At 32.4% G+C, this 20,934-nt stretch overlaps 1 protein-coding gene across 1 annotated transcript; it reads left to right on the top strand.

Annotated features, from left to right (window-relative positions):
• Nucleotides 1-370: 370 nt before the first annotated feature.
• Nucleotides 371-20,257, top strand: Rgs18 (regulator of G protein signaling 18). The gene is made up of 5 exons (XM_034513485.2): nucleotides 371-687; nucleotides 1,148-1,249; nucleotides 2,241-2,302; nucleotides 17,716-17,882; nucleotides 18,926-20,257. The coding sequence occupies exons 1-5, from the start codon at nucleotides 569-571 to the stop codon at nucleotides 19,181-19,183; spliced, it is 708 nt and encodes a 235-aa protein (XP_034369376.1). The 5' UTR covers nucleotides 371-568; the 3' UTR covers nucleotides 19,184-20,257.
• The last annotated feature ends 677 nt before the right edge of the window (nucleotides 20,258-20,934 follow it).

The following is a 20,934-nucleotide window of genomic DNA, read 5'->3' as shown; positions in this document are numbered from 1 at the left end:
GAGTTCTATTCTTTCATTCATAAATGGTGGCCTCTTGTCCTATGTTTATTCAATATATTAAGCCAATGTATTTAATCAACTCTACACTGCAGTATATGAACAAATGTAATTTAAGTCAATTTACTAAAACTAAATGAAATTAGAGTTTAAAGAGATCAAAACTGAGCTGCTAATGTTTGATAATGCCTTGACACAAGACATTTTATGTCCTCTGGTAAGTGACAGCACCATTCATGTTACTGAAGCTTCTTTCTCTGCAAGCTCGAAAGGGAAGTTGCACTGTGGCAATACCCACTTTTATCTTGAAGGCCAGAAGCGGTTTTGCAAATGTGTGGTATCATTTCCTTCAACAATTCAGTACAAGACCAATCTTGAGTTCCTCATTTCTAGACTTGCAGAGGCATAAACATAGCTCTTCACTTTAATTCCTGGTCTTTTCTCTTGTTAAGCTCTGTGGAAAGATTCAGGATAGTGCTTTATTCAGCATGTTTTTCTATGAAATAGCGTCCATCTGTGGGAAAGAGAAGGACTGAGTACATCCGACATCTTTTAATAACTGGGACAAAATATGGAAATGTCACTGTTTTTTTTCTCTCAATTAAATATGTGTGAATCAAAAGAGAAAGCATTTTTCAAACTAATGCATGGGCCAGGAAAAGAAGAAACAAGCACGGAGGCCAAAATCAGGTAAAATTAGAGATGTCTCCATCCACTTTGTATTTAAGAAGCATGATTGATGAATATCTGTGAACTCTTACTTGTTTAAATACTTTGTTGAAAATATATTGATTGGAGTGCAGCAAATGACCAGGGAAGCTTTTTTATTATTTTTTTAAATTATTGGAAATAAAATGTTATTCTAATGTAGGTTCAATTTTTCAAATGTCAACAATTTTAACCACAATGAAGCATTAAAATAATACTTAATGAAATAGAATCTCAAATACTTATCTATCGTTGAAGTAAAAAAGATCATTTGTGGTGCAGTTTATGCAAAGTTCTCTATTTACTGTTTAACTAAATCGTAAGTAAAGAAGATGTATTTCTGAGTGGTGTGTGGGTGTTTTCCAATTCCAAATTTATTTGGCAGATTAAATAAGACTTCTGGGACATCAGAATTGTCCTGAATGTATTATTGCTTTTACAGAGCTAAAGAGAAAAGGAATAGACTAAGTCTTCTCCTACAGAGGCCTGACTTCCACGGAGAGACTCACGCCAGTAGATCTGCCCTCTTGGCCAAAGAAACAAGGTGGGGAATATCAATTCCTTGTGAGGGTAGTTTTCTTATTCTGTAATTGATGATTAAGGGAAAAAGAAATAAGAATCAATATGCTAGTGGAAATTACATAGAAATATGAACATAATTCAATATTTTATTCCCCAAAACTTAGAATAGTCCTACAATCCAACCACATTCATAACTCAAATCAAATTACAAGAAGATTGAAATTTGTTCCCTTATAGTTAATATGTCTGTTATTTTAAAGGATATACTTTATAGCTCATAAATTGATGAAATGCTAATATTTTAAATACTGTAAATTTATCATGAAAAGAGGTTATGTATTGGTTCCTCAAAAGTATTCTTTTAAATACCTTATGGATGACAGAAAGAAATACACAAAGAAATTTTTGTAATCTGATTTGGCATTTCCTTAACTTAGAAAACTAGCCCAATATATGAGCTTATAACTACTCAAAATTTTAATATGTTTAGTCAAATATATAAAAATATTTCACTCTTTTCTTTATCCATGTCTCCAATCATATCAAAAACTAGCTCTTTTCTTAAGAGCGTAAGACTACTAAACTTTATGCACTAAAAGGAAGAAGGAAAAAAGAGCACATCGTGTGTTCGTCTATCTTTCAAAGAGCAGTATCTTTGAAAGATACTGTTTATGATTTATTTGTTGATATATATATATATATATATATATATATATATATATATATCCATCTTGTTTCTTTCTTTCTCTTATTTCTTGTACTTTTAACTTAGCACATGATTACTTTTACTTAAAAACTCGAGCAATTTTGACACTTTGCTAAACTCTAAACTATTTCACTGTAGAATGAGGGAAAATCCAACAGAAAACTTGAGTACTGATGAAGACTCCACTGTAGAATTGGGAGAGCTTAGGCATGTCAGTGGAGAGCAGCACTGACTGCAGACACACAGTAGCCAGATCAAGAGTGAATATTTTGATCATCCATCATCAAATATTCTCTTTTCTGTGCAGAGTCTCCCCTGAAGAAGCAGTGAAATGGGCTGAATCATTTGACAAACTGCTTTCTCATAGAGGTTAGTGGGACTGTTCCCAAACCTTCATTCCTTTATAAAATAAGGAACACAGATACCTGGACTGGTAAAAGTAAATAGTCATCAGATTGTTTATATTAGTAAGTAATTGGCAGTAATCTGAATTCTAGTCAACAGGGATAACCAAGAAAACGATAGACAGCTAAAAGAAAATGTGTTTTAAATTTTTTGTTTAGAATAATTTATTATTGGTGAACTCTTATTATATATTAATATTTTAGTTAACAACTATAGCATTTAAATTCAAATTTTTATGTTGAAGTTCCTGACATTTAAAGATAATTAGTTTTATTAAATGCATATTTAATATATTGTCTATATTATTTTATTCTTAATGATCAAAAAAATGAAATAGTTTCTTTGGCAGACATTTCAGGAAACCCTCACAAAGATAGCTTTGTAATAAAATTTTTATGAATTCCTATGTCTGATTCTAACAAAGATCAATTTTGAAAATTATTTTATTTGTTCATTGATGTTATAGTAAAATTATATTATATCTTCTATCAAGTTTTACCTACAATCACTCCCATGTTCATAGGGAGCCTTTATTCCTCTTTTTTTCAATTTTATATCTTAATTTTTCACTATTTTTTGTTATATGTATATGTTCACGACTATTTCTAAGGCAGAATCTTATAGAGAAGTTGAATCAGGTATGTATTAAAGTACAGCACTGTGTGCTAGTGAGGGGATAAGCATAACCAGAACAAGCTGGGTTCTTCAACAAGTAAATTTGGGTCAGGGCAAGCAGCCAGGTTTTATGCTTTCTTGTCTGTTTATTTCAAGTAGTAAGTAGATAAACTTTTTGTTTATTTATGAACTCAGTTCATTATTTACTTTCAGTTTCAAAGGCAAAAATTTGTACTTACTATTTGGTAGCAAAACACAGAGTTTATTTATTTACCTTTTTTACTTGACTTTTGAACTGTGAAGTAAAACTTTATCATGACCAGATAAAAACACAGGAGTCCTCAGTCACAGCTTTTTTGTTTGTTTGTTTGGATTTTTTTTGTCCACTCATTAATGCTATGTCTTAACATACTCTTTGAAACACATCTCTTTAGTTTTTCTTCCCAGTCCATTCTAAGACAATGTCAGGCAACCACTTTACACCTAACCATGGCAAGACTCAGTGGTCTTACTGTCCCCGGGTTTATGCTAGTAGAAATATTTTTCATGCTGGGAAGATGGCTCAGAGGTTAAGATCTGCTCTTCCAGAGGTCCTGAGCTCAATTCCTAGAAACCACATGGTGGCTCAAAACCACCTGTAATGGGATCCAATGTCCTTTTCTGGTATGTCTGAAGACAGCTACAGTGTACTCATATAAAAAAAAATAAGTTAAAAAAAAAGAAAGAAAAATAAATATTTCTCATGACCAAGGGAACTTAACATGGAATACCAGAAATTCTGCATTTTTCTCCAGTAGGAAAAAGCAATTTCCCTTACATTTTCTCATTTTCTGGTATAAGCATGTTGCTAAATATTTTCCTTGTTTATTGAGAACATTTAAAACGTTGTCTTCTATGCCAGATAAAGTGTCACAGCCCTATAATCAAGTACAATGGAATTGAGAATTGGAGGATCAGATTTAAGATTAGCATTGTTTTCATAGTACGTCTGACATAGTCAGTCTGGGTCACATAATACCCTGATTCAAACTAATATATATGTATATATACATATATGTTAGTTTGAATATATATTTATATATATATATACATATATATGTATATATACGTATACATATATATACACATATATATATATTCACTCTGTTATATGTATAGAACATACAAGTCATTCACTTCCAATATAACTAAATTTATACTCAATCACTAATCTCTAATATTTTCTCTCTGTTTATTGTGTATATTCTACTCTCAATTTCTATTAGTGTGTAGTTACAATTCTATCTTCTTCTTCTATGAGATGAACTTGGTTATATTCCATGTGAATCTTCTGTCTTTATACCTGGATTATTCAACATCTTCCCATTTAACCTGTATAGCTGAAGATTAGAACACTTCATCCTACTTGCAGGGATATTCCATTATAAATGCATATCACATTTCCTTATCCATTCATCTGTTGATGGATACCTATGTTAATTTTGTGTCTTAAACATTGTGTGTATGTTTGTATGTGTTTCCTGTGAATATTTTATTTAAGGAACTTTTTTTGGTAATTTCAACTTATAAAATCTTTCCTTCTTAAAATTTTCTTCCAGTGAACCTCTTGTACATAACTACACTCTAGTCTCAACTAATGAAAATCATTTTTAAGTATAAAATTATGTTTCTATAATTTAATGCCAATTTGCTAGAAGTAAATATAGACAGTTTCATCTGTAGCGCCTCCCAGGAACATGCAGAGAAAAATATTAAGTGTTTATAGTAAAACTAAATTTCTTTCTAGAAAAGTTATGAAGATGCTCCTCCGAGGAATGAGATGTTTCCTTATACAGCTGCCTAAGCTCAATTAGGCTCCATTATTGCATTGGATTTCAGCTACCGTTAACTGCAAACTTCTGATTTTTAATTTCTAAAAACAACAGATTCAAAAAGTATTAAGTGGCATGATGAATTAAAAAACAATAAATAGTGCCAATTTTATAAATACAAATGACATCTAAAATAAATTATGTAATTATAACATTTAAACAATAATTACCTAAAGTGCTTTTGGTTATAATATTAAAGTTAGTTAAATTCTCATAATTTGAAACCATGATGGGAAAAATACATGCACACATACATTTCAAGAAAGACCTTTATTCTTCAAATTTTATATAATTTCCTTTGATTTAAATGGGTTGATTACTCAAGTTCAGTATGCTCTATCTATACAAATGTATTGAAACATTAAATTTAGTCAAACAGGAAACTAAGTTATGTATCAAACAAGGGGCAGTTGCAATCTAAATGTAGTGTTTCATAAAAAGAGCTATTCTGAAAACCAACATAGATTAACTAGAAGTATTAGCCCTACCAATAGAATCACAGGATAGGTAGGTTTTAATGTAGTTTCAGAGGATACATGGAAGTTCATTAGTTGGACGAAATTCAAGTGAAGATCCAAGTAGTCAGGTAGTCTAGGCTTAAGACTTTACATTGTCTGACTGATGTGGAGAATTTAGAACAAAGAATTTCTTTACTGAAACATGTTACTTAAAATGGGGAGAGTAAATAAAAATTGACAGATAAGACTCACTAAAACAGAAAAGTCCCTCAATTTTTCTATTTCCACCTTGTATAAAAGGTGTTTAGATAAACATCCTTAAAAAATTCTCTGTATTTATTTTATTATTTATGTGTATAATTGTTTTGCCTGTGTGCAAGGATGTACACCACATGAGTAAGAATAGAGCTTTCTATTCCCTGGGACTGGAATTAAAGATAATGGGGAGACTTTATGTGGGTTCTGGGAAATGATCCTGGGTCTTCTGCAAGGGCTTCCAGTTTTCTGAACGGTTAAGACAACTCTACAGCTCAACTGTGATGACTTCCTTATATTTTTGGTTGTGAGACTAGTCTTTAACAGGTGAGCCATCTCTCCAACCCAATAAGAGTACAGATGACTTCTTTATTCATAGTTTAATTTTAAAGATTGAAAAGGGTTTTAGTTAATATATCAAAGTAGTTTAGTTTTTTATTATGTATCATATTAATGTAAAGTATTATTTGTAGGAAAAAATAAATGTAGAGAGCAAAAACACTATGTGTGAGCATCAAAACCTTCCAAAAGCACAAATGTGCTCTAAAATAAATTTTTATTTAAATGAGCTCAATATTATATTGCAAATTTTAACAGAACAGCATCCAACAATATTTTTTTCCTTATTTGTTTCTATGACAATGTTCAGATATATTTATTCTGAATCTTTTATATTGGAAATTTGTCTGACATTAAAAAATGAATGACAGAAAACTATAATTTAAACAAATTTAGTATTTAGTAATTTACAAATGCTTTTTAGGAAATCAAAATGTCTTCGTTTATCAAAAATTTCTGTCAGTGTAGCTGACATTCATAGTCATTAATTTCAAATTACATTGACAATCTTTATAAAAGTGAAACTTACCAGTATGAATATGAATATTTTATATGAAATAATGTGAGTTAAATATTATGTATCTGTATTATACATGCATACAGTTAGAGAAAGCATACATTTTTATAACTTTATATAATACAAAGGACAAAAAGTTTAGATAACAATGAACAAAACACCGAAAAATCAATTCGAAGACAAACTTTGGTAGAATTCAGAAAGGTAGAAACTCAACAATTTACTGCCTACAAGTTTCTTTCAAATAAAAATTATATCCTGAGTATAGAACTATGTTGGAAAGAAATTAGATGAACTTGCTGAGATAGGGATTGTGGATGCATATTGTAGGAAAGTGAAGCAGAGAAGGGCAAACCAACAGTATCTGGGTTTTCTCTGCAATAATTAGAAGATAATGTAACAGGTTACAATTAGAGACTGTTTAGTGGACATAAAGCCTTATAAGTTTTTAAGAGTTTTGTAGTCCTGTATCTAGAATATGTAAGTGACTATGTGCAAACTCTGACAGAGAAATTTCTGTGAGAGCTATCTTCCAACTATAAAATACTTCACTACTTATTTTAATATGCAGCCTTTGTCTAGCCACTGCAAATATTCACAAGATGTTCAATTCTTTTCATTATGATTAGTTTATTGGAGACTTTTATACCTGCAGTTGTGGCTCTAATAAATATTTTGCTGCAGACTATTTGTAATATGGAAACATAAAATCAGACTGTGTCAGTCTTTGGATTTAAATATATAAACTGAAGAAAGTGTGTAAAATATTAGTTTCAGATTTTGAGTAGTGGAAGCAAGGAAACTGAGGCTTTACATAAGGAAAAGGAAATGAGTATTACTTCTTACAGTTCTTCAAGTTATTCTTTTCTCTTTTTTTGAAAGCTTTTTTTAAAAAAAATTTGATTTGAACTATTTTTTCTTTTGTTTTTACAGGATATTTTATTTATTTATAATACAGATGTTATCCCCTTTACCCATTTCCCCTCCCTAGAACCCTCATCCCATCCTTCTGCCTCCTTTATGTTTTTATACCATTTTGATTGCATGCAAGTATTAAGGTCAGTTCTAGGTTGAGGATATAGCAATACAATAGATGCAAATAGTCAAGACAATAAACACAAATAGTCAAAGAAAAGCAAGGCATTAAAGCCAATTATGTGAACACTCCCATGATCACTGTTTCTAAAGGCTTATCAGGATGACCAAAGTATCTGAGCCTACTTCCCTGTCTTAGCCCAAGGTCATTTTCATGTCTGAAGCCTACTTTCTTGTTCTAGTCTAAAATTTAGATTCCTGTCTGAAATTATTTCTTTGTTCTAGCCTAATTTCAGATTCCTGCCTGAAGCCTACAAATTTCTACTTCTACCAGTTTTCTGTACTACAGGGGGCTCTAGTGTCTCACAAAGTCAAATCTCTGACTCAAGATGACAATTATCAGTAGTTTTATTATCTGGCTAAAGGATGAAAATTTTAAAAATTTATGTTTAATTTAAAAATTAATCACATTCTTAAATCATTATTGCAAAGGAAATTTGCATTCTATGGTGGCTCAAATCTATTAACTCAAGTGTTAGAGGAGAAACAATTCACTCTGATACTTAGGGTTTTACAGTATACCTAGGCTTCCTGCTTCTGAGTTTCTTGACTTGTTGTTTCATATGCTTTCTTGGCATCTGAAAAATGTTACAACAGATGTAAGAGGTTCAATTTAGAAACAGAATTATAATCATTTCATGTTTGTATGACACATGGAGCCTGCTTCTTTCAGTGTGAATTCTGGTCCCAGGTTCCCTCAAGCACTTCTAGCAGCTATATTCACCACTTCCACTTTTGGAGGGCTCTCTGAGACATTGCTGCCTCTGAGTGAGAAGTGGTCCCCTTGTGGTCTAACCTAACAGAGGCATCCAGAGTAAGAGGAACAAGATGTTCAGAGTTACCAACCTTGCCTGCATAGAGTTTTTAAACACAACTTTGATTTCAAATTTAAGGTTTTCATTGGTACAAGCTTCTTATTGATATAAAAGTGAGATGAATATTGATACTCTCATGGGCATTGTGCCTGTGTAACACATTTAGGAATACAAGGCTTAGACCCAGTCCTTCTTTAACTTTTTTAACAGATTTGAGATGGTTAGCCTGTGAGTTAAGGGCCTATAGCAAATTCATGGTTTTGAGTTTATTGTTAAGGTGTTTTCTATATTTTCTTTAGAAATAGCTGAGAGGAGTTAACAGACAACAGTATAGGTAACCTTACATGGATAGTTGGTTTTCAAAATGTCAGAAGTCCATAGAATTGACGTTACAAATATTTCTATATTAATGTTCATTTTGATTAGAGACCTGTCTGCTCCTGACAGCTTCCTGTCATGGATTCTAAGAAGAAATTGAGCATCCTTGGAGTTATGCCAGTTGTGCGGTGACAGCCACTAGGCAAGAATTGCCTCTTTCCATCTACAGACAAATTACTGTCCAGAAAAGGGCACACTTGCAGAATAGTCGACTGATTATATCTGCCTAAACAGAGTAATAATCAGCCGTTAATAATTCTGCATCACTAAGGTCTGTCAGATGATTCTGGGCCAGAAGGCTGAAGATTTGATGCTCCAACGTTTGGTAGTATAGGGAGTGTCCAGGTGTTCAGAGGTCTCTATAAATTGGCTAAGTTTTAGAAGCTATGCTTAGTGCTTCCCATAATTTCAATTAACTCAGTCATTCTGGATTTCTGACAGGGTTGAAGACCTATAGTCTCATAGCCAATCTGGCTATTTACTTTGAGAGAAAATATCTGAGTGGATGGTTTTCAGCTGACATTCATTCTAAAGCCAAGAAAAAAGCCAGGTTCAAAACTAAGTGCTTTAGTTAGGAGAGATGACAGAGGTTCTGGTTAGTCAACAAAATGATGGACTGGGTATTAGGTCTATCTTGTACCTCACTGGTACAATTAGCAATAATTATGCTCTAATTGCATTTTGAGAGAAAAGTTTTATTTTAACAGGAAGGATGAAGCTAGGTGATGAGAGAGAGAAAGAGAGAGAAAGAGAGGGGGGGCATGGAGGCAGATATTCATGTGTCTCCACCAGTCAAAGATAGTTTATTTATTTAGGTTGGGAATTGGGTTACACTTCTGATTGAGCATTACCAAACTTATAAAGCCTTTGATTAACATTTAAAAAATGTATAAAAGCAAAAAGGAAAAGGGAGCATGGGATAGGGGTTTTCTAGGGAGGGGAAATGGGGAAAGGGGATGGCATCTGAAATGTAAATAAAATATTTAAAAAAAAAAAGCAAAAAAAAGGAGTTCAGTCTCTCATGCTCTCTTTTTCGATAGAGGAAATCAGGTGTCTGACATACATTTTATCTATCAATATATAGGGTTTAATCTTGTATGACTTTTATAGAATGTATATAAACGTAACAACAAAAGGAGCAACAGTGCTTCAAGTCCTTAGAAATACTTTGCAATCAAGTCCTTAGAAATCTTCAGAACTTCTGTTATAATTAATATTTCTGTATTTGAGTGTCTAACACAGACCTCAAGTTCATACTATGTGACTCTCAAGATTTTTCCATTGAATAACAATTTTAGATATATCACCCAAGGATGCTTCCCTCTAGATATTATTTCAAAGATGTGATTGCAATAAAAACTCTTAATATGAAAGGTAATTGCTCTGTTCTGAAATGAAGACAGTTACTGATTAACTGATATTATTCATGCTTTAAGTATTCTGTCTGTTTCTACATGACAAATAAAAAAGTAATTGGAAAAACTTATTACTCATTTACAGGGTAATAATAACTACTTGAAAAACAAATTGACAAACATTTGGTTTCTTATTTCCAAGTTACATATTACTAGAATAGAAAAATTTATTAGTGCAAAATAACAGGTACTTGACTTTTACAACCAAAACAGGAAACTGCTTCCATTTGTATTTAAATTATAAGAGAAGAATGAGTAAGGTCAAGAAAAAACACCTTTTAGTGTTTAGTACATAAGGAAACAGATAGAAAATATGAAATAAACAGAATAAGCCCACTTTTTAATCACTATAGTGAGTACATTTCCATATGATTTTCTACAAGTTTTATAAATAAAATTATCCGGAAATGTTCTCAAAAAATCTTTTTGGTCTGGACTCCAATTATTTTCTAATACATATTTGAAAAGTTTCTGTAGCAATTGAGTTTATCAAAACTGTTCCATTAAGTATGTCACCACATTGAGTTTCGATAGAAAGTAAGAATTTTGTGAGTAAATACAAAGACCCTGTATCATTTACCAATATGCATTAGAGACAAATGTAGATGACATACTACTCTAAGAATCAAGGGCAGCCGGGCTTATACACTGAAGGCCTAAAATCAGCCATAAGCCTAAAATCAGCAATAGGCCTGACTTACATGCCTGCTAACACAAAGTCATGGGTCTCTGTGGAAAAACACTGAAACAGATGGCTATAAGCTATTGTAAACAGGCAGCTATTGTGGAAATTTACCAGCCTGAGTAGTCATAGACCTTGTAAATAGGCAGCCTTGGCAAACAGTACCAACTTACATAAGGACAAGTGAATCATAGGCAGAGTCATAGTGATCTGTCCCCTGAACCTTCACCCAGCTGATACCCTGTTCTTAAAGATATCTGTACTCCACCTGAACAACTATGCTCCTGTGTCATCCCCTTCCCCACATCCTGCAGTTTTGTGTTTATAACCCCTATGTTAAAAAGTAAAAATTATGATTTGATAATTTAAAAAAAAAAGAATCAAGTCTAAGAAAATTGGAGAATGATTTGACAAAAAGTCCAAACTTTTTCGAAATTTGAAAAACAAAGTAAGTATGGGGTAAAATCCACTGCTTTCCTTTGTACCAATCATTTGTTAGTAGACCACACAGATGTTTTCTCACTCATTCATTGGTTAGTTGGTTCACTGGTTTTGTTTTAATTCTGATCAGAGGCTGGGGGTAAAGGCCTACATCACAGTCCTCGCCCCTTAATTCTTGGGTTATAATTTCATAGTTTTTTTTTTTTTCCTTTTGTAGGCAGAGATATGCCCTACATCTCAAATTCAGCTTTAACTAAGAAGTTATAAACTTTGCCTTCTTGTTTTGATTCAAGTTTATAACAGCAAATGATAAAGACAAAATAAAGACAAAGAAATGCAGCTAAAGACTATACCATAAGTCTGTGGTTTTAGTCAAACAAATACAAAAAGAATTTACCGGAGCTGGAGAGATGGCTCAGTGGTTAAGAGCACTGACTGCTCTTCCAGAGGTCCTGAGTTCAATTCCCAGCAACCACATGGTAGTCACAACCATCTGTAATGGAATCCAATGCCCTCTTCTGTGGTGTCTGATGACAGCTACAGTGTAGTCATATTAAAAAAAAAAAAAAAAAAAAGGGAGGAAGAGGGGTAAGGGGATAAAATCTGAAATGTAAATATAATACCCAATTAAAATAAATAAATAAATAAATAAATAAATAAATAAAATACCAAACCAAGAAAGAAAAAAAAAAAAAAAAGAATTTTCCTTCTGATGCCAACCAGTAGCTGACCAATGTTTACTTAACCTATTTTTAAAGTTATCATCTTGCTTTTCTCCGACATTGGATATATTGAGTGAAGGTTGCATTTTGCTTTCTACTAATTAAAGGAAGAAATCCTTGCATAGCAGTAGTGACACAAATCCTAATGTTCAGGGAAGAGAAGGAATACAAGTAACAACACTCATGTCAGTTGGTCCAACTGTCCAACTGCAGGAAAAGCAGGACTTTTTGATAGCTGATTCTTTTATTCATTTTGACAGCTGCTAGGGATTAGAAATATTAAGGCCAGATATCCATCAGTTTTGCTATGGAAACTTGTATATTTTCCTATACTTGGGCATAATGCGCCATTCATAAAATTTTTTTCCAAAACCTTGTTCATTTTTTTTTCTGGGTAAAGCACATTGCTCGGGGTGAGAAATAAACCTGTAAAATAATATTTTGACTGAACTAGCAATGTAAAGTTAGCAACTAAATGTCACTAACTTGACCCTACATTCTGCTTCTCTGTGGTTAGTTTATTGACCCATTCAGAAAACAGTGACCTCTCAGAATGTAAATGAGAGTTGTGTTTAAACTGAAGTCTCAAAACATGTAAAGACCACATACGCCTTTTATATCCATGTGCAAGTTGGTTGAAGTCTCAGACATTATCACAAGGTATTTTAGCCTGGCATTTTATTTCTTTCTTTATAAACATGTAATTACCAAGACATGGTATTCAGGATCACTTTGCTACAACAAAAGCAGAACCTTGCTTGCCCAATGTAATCTTAGTGGAAGTACAGTAAAAGGAACTTAGCCTACATTTTATCATGAGTGTGGGCAGCTTTCCAATGCTCGAATGCTGAGTGATTTTGTTTCCCGGGTCTTTTTATGACTACTAATTTCTTATAATTCCCATATATTAAAAAGATTGATTACAGCCTAATCTAATGTCATAATATTCTATGACAATACAGATGAATTCTGTGTGATGCACTGATAAATGAGAATACATGAAGCATAATTTGGGGGTTTAATTGCTTCCTGTTGTTGCTATATCAATTTTCCGAATTAATGGTAACTTAAGCCCAAATCCATTCTGAAAGCTCTGTACTTGAGAAACCAAGTATAAGTGCTTTGTCAACAAAATCACAGTGCTATTAGGCAATTATTTTTTCTACAGAATCTAATGGAAAATCTCTTTATCACTCATTTGCGTCATTAACACATTCTCCATAATTTTACAATAAAGTCTTTGTTCTTTGCCTAACAACAGAAGAAAATCTCACATTTGAGATTCCACAAGTTCCTTGATTCTTATCTACCATCTTCCAAATTTAAAGGGGGAAAAAAGATATAAATTTCTTTTTTTTTCTTCTATGTAGCTATGGTTTTATCAATCTCATGCTTTTTAGAATTCCTTAATTCATTAATTAATAATTCCTTAATTAATAAGGCATTCCTTAATTTTGTATTCAAATATGGACACCAATAAAGATATATATATAAGTTTATGTTTATAAATAGACTGTTTCTATGTGCTACCTATTGTGAATAGGGCAGCTATGAACACGATGAACTTTTGTTTTTATAACTGGAAAAATCATTAGGAAATGTGAACAGGAATATAAAGAACTGTCATATAATGTATGCATTTCAAGGGTTTTGGTGAGAACTGATTTCCATAGTGGTAACACAATTTGCATTCCTATCAACAGCAAATAAATGTTCTTTTTCTTCATATCTTTGCCACTATTTATTATTTCATGATTTATAAATTTTAGCCACTCTGACTGGAGTAATACAAAATCTCAAACAAGTTTTCTTTTGTATTTTTCCCATGGCCAAAGATGCTAGTTTTCTTGTTTAGCTTTTTGTGTTTGTGTATGCTTATAACAAACCCTTATCAAATGTACTGAGGGCAGAGATTTCCCACCATTCTTTAGGCCAACTTTTAATTGAATGGACATTTCTTTTTGCCAGTACACAAGATTTTTAATACCATTTTCTCTCTAATTCTACTGTTTCTATTCCCTTGGTAACTTAAGTCTAGTCACAAATTTCTTTTTTATTCTTTTTTCTTTTTCCTTTTTATTACATATTATATTTACATTTCAGATTTTATCCATTTACCCCATTCCCCCCACCATCCAGGAACCTCCTATCCCATCTTTCCTCCTCCTGCTTCTATGAGGATGTGCCCCCAAGTCACAAAATTCTTAACTGAGCCTAAATTCTAAACTACACACCCTACTCTTCCTTCTAGGATTTTCATGTCTAACAGTGAGATGTTTGACCATTTCAATTGATATTTGGTCAGCTTTAGAAAGGGTCAACTTTCATTCTTCTATATGAAGATATCCAATTTCCCAGCAGCATTTGTTAAAGGTATTATATTTCTCCTGTACACAATTTTGGAATACTTTGTTTTTTAAATTCAGGTAATTATTGACACACATGTCTGTCCTCAATTTTATTCAATTGGTCAATGTGCCTTTAAAAAAAAAAACTAGCATTGTGCTGGGTTTTTTTCTATGACCTTCTGGTATAATTTAAATTATGCCTGGTTATGCATCCATCAGTACTTTTATTGTTCAGGGTATTTTGCTTATCCAGGTTCATTTTGTGATTCCCATATTAATTTCAAGATTGTTTTTATTTTAAATCCTCTGAAGAATTGCATTGGGATTTTGATCGAAATTTCATTGAGTTATAGATTGTTCTGAGAATTGTGGCTGTTTTCATGGTATAAATCATCAATTTCTTTGCTTGGAATATTGAAGTTTTGATTGTATAGGTCTTTTAATTTTTTTTTTTTTTGGCTGGGTTTATTCCAACGTGTGTTAAGGCTATTTCAAATGAAATTGATTCCTTGATGTGTGTGTGTGTGTGTGTGTGTGTGTTTTTTTTTTTGTTATGTTTGTCTTAGTCATATTGGAGGGATACTGATTTGGATAGGGCAAATTTGTCATCTATGATTTTGATAAAAATCAGTTGCCTTATTTGATGAGAAAACTTGATCATTATGTGATTACTTGGATGAGTTCTTAAACTTGGTTTTCATTTATTTTCTTAACAATTTTTACATCTATGTTCATAAAGCTCATTTTTTTTAAATCTATGATCTATAAAGCTCTGTGTTTTATTGGTTCTCATATGGCTCAGTCTTCCTATGGTTTCCTATTGTTCTGCCTTTATCTGGGTTCATATGGTTCCTTCTTTATATGGTTTCTATATATACAAGTAGTATCTGATTCATAAAAAGAATTTGAAAGTACTCCTTCCTCCTGTAATTTATGGAATAAATTGAGTGATAGTGATGTTAGTTATCTGTAGAAGTTTGGGTTGAACACATCTGGTTCTAGGATTTCATTAGTTTTGAAATATTTAAGAGCACCTTCTATCTCATTGCTGGCCATTGATGATTTTAAATAATTTACATTATCTTTATTTAATTTGGTATACAACATGCCTTTAGAAGTTTATCCATTTTTTTCACTTATGTTTTATTGAAATGTGTTCTTTTATTGTTTGCATGATTCAGCAAATTTTCTTAATATCTGTGTTAATGTCTTTCTATGGATTATTTTTCCCTTTCTCTTAGTAATTTGAGTAAGAGTTTTCAATTTTACTTATCTTTTAAAATATCTCTTTGTTTTATTGATTTTATTAGTAGTTTTAATTCTATTGAAATAATTTTTGCTGCAACATTTGTTATTTCTCTTTATGCATTATTTTTGTAAATGATTTGTTCTGTTATTTTGTTTGTATTTAGTATCTGATAATTTATTTAATATTTCTTTAATATTTTTAAATTCACGTACTTAGAGCTATAAGCTTCCTTTTATAATTGTTTTCATTGACATCTGACTTCCTAATGATAACAACTAACTGTAGTATAAAAAATGCAATGATAATCAGTATGAACGCTGAGATCAAGGCTGTATGAGGCAAACTAGTAAAATAAAAAAGGTCCCCAAACAAGGCAAACGCTAGAGATGCCCCTACACTAACAGTTAGGTGTTCAACAATTACCCCAAGCTAAGTAACCACTGCATCTATGTAGAGGACTTATATAACTTTTAAAATCTATGAACTCAAATGTATGATCCTCTTGACTCCATCTCTTTCAGTATATCCTACTTACAAAAAAAGGATACCAAGAAAAGATAATACCAGGTAATAATGTAGGACAGAACAAAGACAGCAAAATATGAAATATTATAAATGATGATTTAGAGCTAATTTTCTTACTAATTTCAATTCTTTAAGTTTTCTTTTGTCATGGATAAGTACATAAAATTTTAAGTAAAATTTTCTCTTATAACTAAAAATATTTTTTTGTTCTTAAATAATACTGTTTCTCTTCCCTCTACTTCTTCCAGCCCTTCCCCTTTACAGCCTTTTTGTCTATTATTAAAATCCAAACAGATTTCTAAGGGTTAACAAAAAATAAAATAAAAATAAAACAAACACATATAAATTGGATAAAAGCAAACAAATAGAAATAAAAAGGCTCAAGAAAAGATGTAGGAAACATACAGATACTGAGACTTAGTCATTTACACACTCATGAAACCTATAAAAACCAAAAGCCATAATGTATACACAAAAGACCTAGGAGGTAAAAAATAAAAATAATAAAATTTAAAAAGAAAAAAGTCTGTGGCATGTTTTGAAACAAGGGACTTCCAAGGATGCCATTGAGTTTGTCTTTTTTTGTCTGTCTTCTTCTGCACATACAGCCTACCCTTAAGAGTGGCTTATTTTAGCCATGTGGTCGTGGTGGCACATGCCTTTATGCCTTTCAAGACCAGCCTAGTATATACAACAAGTTCCATGGCATCTAGCACTACATAGAGAAACCCTGTCTCAAAACACACACACACACACACACACACACAAACACAGAGGAAAAGAATAAAAAGCCCAACCAAACAACCAAAAACAAATAGTGTTTTGTTTTCCCAGAAAGACTTCTTTGGGGAGATGAAATATCTGTTTGCAAGTAGTTATCAATTGGAGATATCTTCTGGGTTAGTGATGTGGACATGTGGCTACTTCTCCTTTTAGTTCTGGACCCCATCTAAGGAAGATCCATATAAGCCATCTGCATGCTGCCACCATCTCTGTCAGCTCCTCTGTTCACCAATCCTGTTGATTTAGAGGGCCTTGCTTCCTTTGTGTCCTCCACCCCCTTTCGCTTTTGAACACTTTTTACTTCCTCTTAACTAGGTTCTCTTACCCCCTTAGTGGAGGGATTTGATGGTGGCCTCCCATTGAGATCATATCATTTGGGGCTCTCTAAAATTTGAACTGGCAGTGTTTCTTTGGTGGACAGATGAAAAAGAAGGCCACGTGGAACTAGGAAATGTAGAGACAATGGAAAGAGAATTTGAGGGTTTCCAGTACAAGAGACATGATATTTGTAGTAGGAAAAATGGAATACAAAAGAAATGTTTTACAAGTCTATAATATAATCCCTCCTGCTCTTAGAGAGACATGAATAGAAGAGTTATAAAATAAGGTATGCAGTATGGTCGTTTTTACACTTAGTGTTAAAGATTTAGATCAAAGTGTGATTTAGCTTTATTTCATAAAAATTATATTCTCCTTTCTTCTGATTAAAAAGTTAATTTATATAAAGTGCCCACGTATGTGTGGATCCTTGTTGAATTAGAAGCAGATTTTAGCTTTGGTGTTAGTATTTATATACACTTTAATATCAAGTATGGCATCTTCCCAGTAAGACCGTTTCATAGTAACTTAATATTATTTATTTTCGGTAGATGGAGTGGATGCTTTTACAAGATTTCTTAAAACTGAATTCAGTGAGGAAAACATTGAATTTTGGATCGCCTGTGAAGATTTCAAGAAATGCAAGGAACCTCAACAAATCATCCTAAAATCAAAGGCAATATATGAGAAATTCATTCAGAATGATGCCCCCAAAGAGGTACTGTGACAAATGGAAACACATGAAACTCCTTGCCACCTTCATAGGGTCTGTTTGACTAAAGTCGACTCCTCATTCATTCCATCAGGGAGCTGTTTAATTGTACATTTCTACTATTAATAGAGTACAGCATAATATGATTATGGGTTAAAAGCATAAAGCTACTCTCGGAGTTAGATGAAGAGTGATTAATGCCATGGCATTTTGATTCTTTCTCTAATCTGTATTAACTATTTTAGCAGAAACAACTACTTATTAGAGTCTAAAGATCTCTGAAACTCCATGTAAGGTTAAAGTGAGTCAGCTACATGGCTTATGTGGTTAAAAGTCCTTGTCTCCAAACCTGAAAACTTAAGTTTAATGCCTAGTCTCAACATGGTGGGAAAAGGACCCAACTTCCCAAAGTTGTTCTCTGATCCTCACACTATGCCACAGTATACATGGTATACATGTCCCCCCAAATAACAAACATAATTTTAAAATAAGATTATCTTACTTAGCCATGTAAGGTTTTGTTTGTCCAAAGAAATTATTTTATCAGTCTGGGATAGGCTAAAAAAAGAAAATTAATAGACAAATGATATAACTTTAATTTGAGAATGTTTCAATTGTTCTTTCCTTTGATTACAAACTAAATGGGTTGATCCTGTGGTATACTTGATAAATTGACTGAGTTTAATAGATATTGCTAGACTGTCATAAAATGTTAAATGTTTTAAAGTTTCAGTTTTATACCCAATAGATTGTATTCCATTTCTAGGTTAGAACAGAGGCTTTCTTACAGTTCAAGTATAAATTAATACTATTGTATTGGCTTTTTCCTTCTGGAACTAAGCTCATTCAAATTGAAAACAAAAAGAAAATGTTTCATCACACATACCAGAGAACATTTGGTCCTGTTGTTTTGGGCACTATAGAAAATCTATTTGTAAAAGCAGAGATGCATGGCACACTTTACAGCCTACAACATTTTAAGAGTATGAGATAGTTTTCAAACGTTGTATTAAATATCCCATAATTATTCCTTTTTCCTGTTGATGCAGGTTAACCTTGATTTTCATACTAAAGAAGTAATTGCTAAAAGCATTACCCAGCCCACTCTCCACAGTTTTGATGCTGCACAAAGCAGAGTGTATCAGCTCATGGAACACGACAGTTATAAACGCTTTCTGAAATCCGAGATCTACTTACATTTGATAGAAGGAAGACCTCAGAGGCCAACAAATCTTAGGAGACGATCACGATCCTTTACCTACAATGACTTCCAAGACATAAAATCAGATGTTGCCATTTGGTTATGAGTAAAAGTCATTTTTCTTCTTTTGATGGTACTTGTGTACATCTGCTTCTAAAATATAGCTTGTGTATAGTGAGAAATGATTTCACTTTTAAAATACACCAGACAAAAGTATTTTTAAATGTAAGAACTTTTATATTATACTAAAATAAGTGATCATCTATCTTCCAAAATATTTTATGAAAATCTGATATTCTATTCATAATAAAAATTTTTATTTCTGCAATAACAGTCATTAAGAAGAAGCTTTGTAAATTGTTAAAGTAAAATGAAAACTTTTCAGCAATCTCATGTCTAGTTAGGATTATAACTCTAAGCACAAACAATGTATTTAGATAACTGTATATACAGATGATATTTTATAAGATGATAGATTGGAGCATATAAAGCTGACCCATGTTTATAGTGGGGAAGGATGGATATTTGTTGTTGCATACTAATTTTGACTCCAGATTAGCTGTTTACCATTTCTACCTTTAAGCCAACAAAAAGAAATATTATAAAGACGCAGTTCTCTCTACATAATAAACGGGTTAACCTTAACCCAGGTCGGTGTCTGAGACGTCATGCTGCAGTCGTATGTACCCTGATGAGCATTTGCCAGAGGAGCCACATTCTTGCTCACAAGAGTGTGCTCATTTTACACACCTCCACATGGAGTAGACCACCTTTTCTCCCAGTAAATGAATGAGCCACTGAAATAACACCAACCAGTGATTGAATGATGAAGATGGCATACTTTCACACAAGCATTTAGGTCTCACCTCTGGAATTTTAAAGTTGGTGTAGAAGTTTAAACTGAGAGGTGGTGAAAAACTAAATCCACAAATTTAACAACTTTGACATCAGCCAACCCTGTTCTTTAATTATGTTCTTTCAATTCTTGTCTAATACTATATTATACAGTAAGATTATACTAATAAATATACATCTCTATATTACATAAATACTTAAGGTATTACATGGTCTACAAATGTCTGTATTAAAGATGACATGCTTTCAGATTAGTAAATGCTCTTTACCTTCATAGAAGTGTATAACATATTTAACGTCTACAATAATAAACTGCTAAAACTTACTTATTAACAGTTAAGTTTATTTCACGAGATATCTCTACATTCTTATTTTTGAATGACATTGAGATAAAAAATCTTATTTATCTATTTTTCTATTGGTACTAAAGTTAATAATTCATACATTTTAAAATATGAAAACAAATTGAAAAAAGGGAGATTTTTCATTTTTCTGAGGTAGATTTATATTTCTTATTGGAACATGTCTCTTCCATAGAATATAATTGTTTTATATATTGAATTAAGATGATGCATGCCTTTTAATCTGCTTATAGAATTTAGGGTTTGATTTTACTAGTATTGTTTTTTTTTTTAACACACACACACACACATATGCAATCAGAATTTACCAAGTGAAAGTCAAATCACATCTTAACCTCTGAGTATCTAGTACTCTGTCCTCTAGCCTGGGTGTCTCAACATCTAGAATAGTCTCAGAACAGCTGTTACTATTAGGAGGCTGTGGACTGGCAATTATTCACTTTCCAAGGCAGGATGCCTCAGTATGCTCCATCTTGCTCCTGGACTTGAAAACTTCCTGGAAAAGTGCTGGTTCCTTTTGTAGGATGATATTTGGAAACACTGGTTCTACTGTCAATGAAGAAATTAGCTGCAGAAGCAACAACAGGGCCAATCAACTTGCTGGAAAGAGATGAGGCCAAGTGACCAAGAAGCAAGAGGG

Source organism: Arvicanthis niloticus, chromosome 10 (genome assembly GCF_011762505.2).
Source record: "Arvicanthis niloticus isolate mArvNil1 chromosome 10, mArvNil1.pat.X, whole genome shotgun sequence".
Classification (NCBI taxonomy): domain Eukaryota; kingdom Metazoa; phylum Chordata; class Mammalia; order Rodentia; family Muridae; genus Arvicanthis; species Arvicanthis niloticus.
The sequence above is the reverse complement of the archived record's forward strand: the minus strand, read 5'-3'. Positions and strand labels throughout refer to the sequence as shown.

What these genes read in the sequence shown, in the direction of transcription:
- Rgs18 (XM_034513485.2), top strand. Translation starts at nt 569, where the DNA reads ATGGAAATGTCACTGTTTTTTTTCTCTCAATTAAATATGTGTGAATCA. An exon ending in CTCTTGGCCAAAGAAACAAG is followed by an intron (nt 1,250 to 2,240) that starts GTGGGGAATATC and finishes TTTTCTGTGCAG; the next exon opens with AGTCTCCCCTGAAGAAGCAG. An exon ending in CAAACTGCTTTCTCATAGAG is followed by an intron (nt 2,303 to 17,715) that starts GTTAGTGGGACT and finishes TATTTTCGGTAG; the next exon opens with ATGGAGTGGATGCTTTTACA.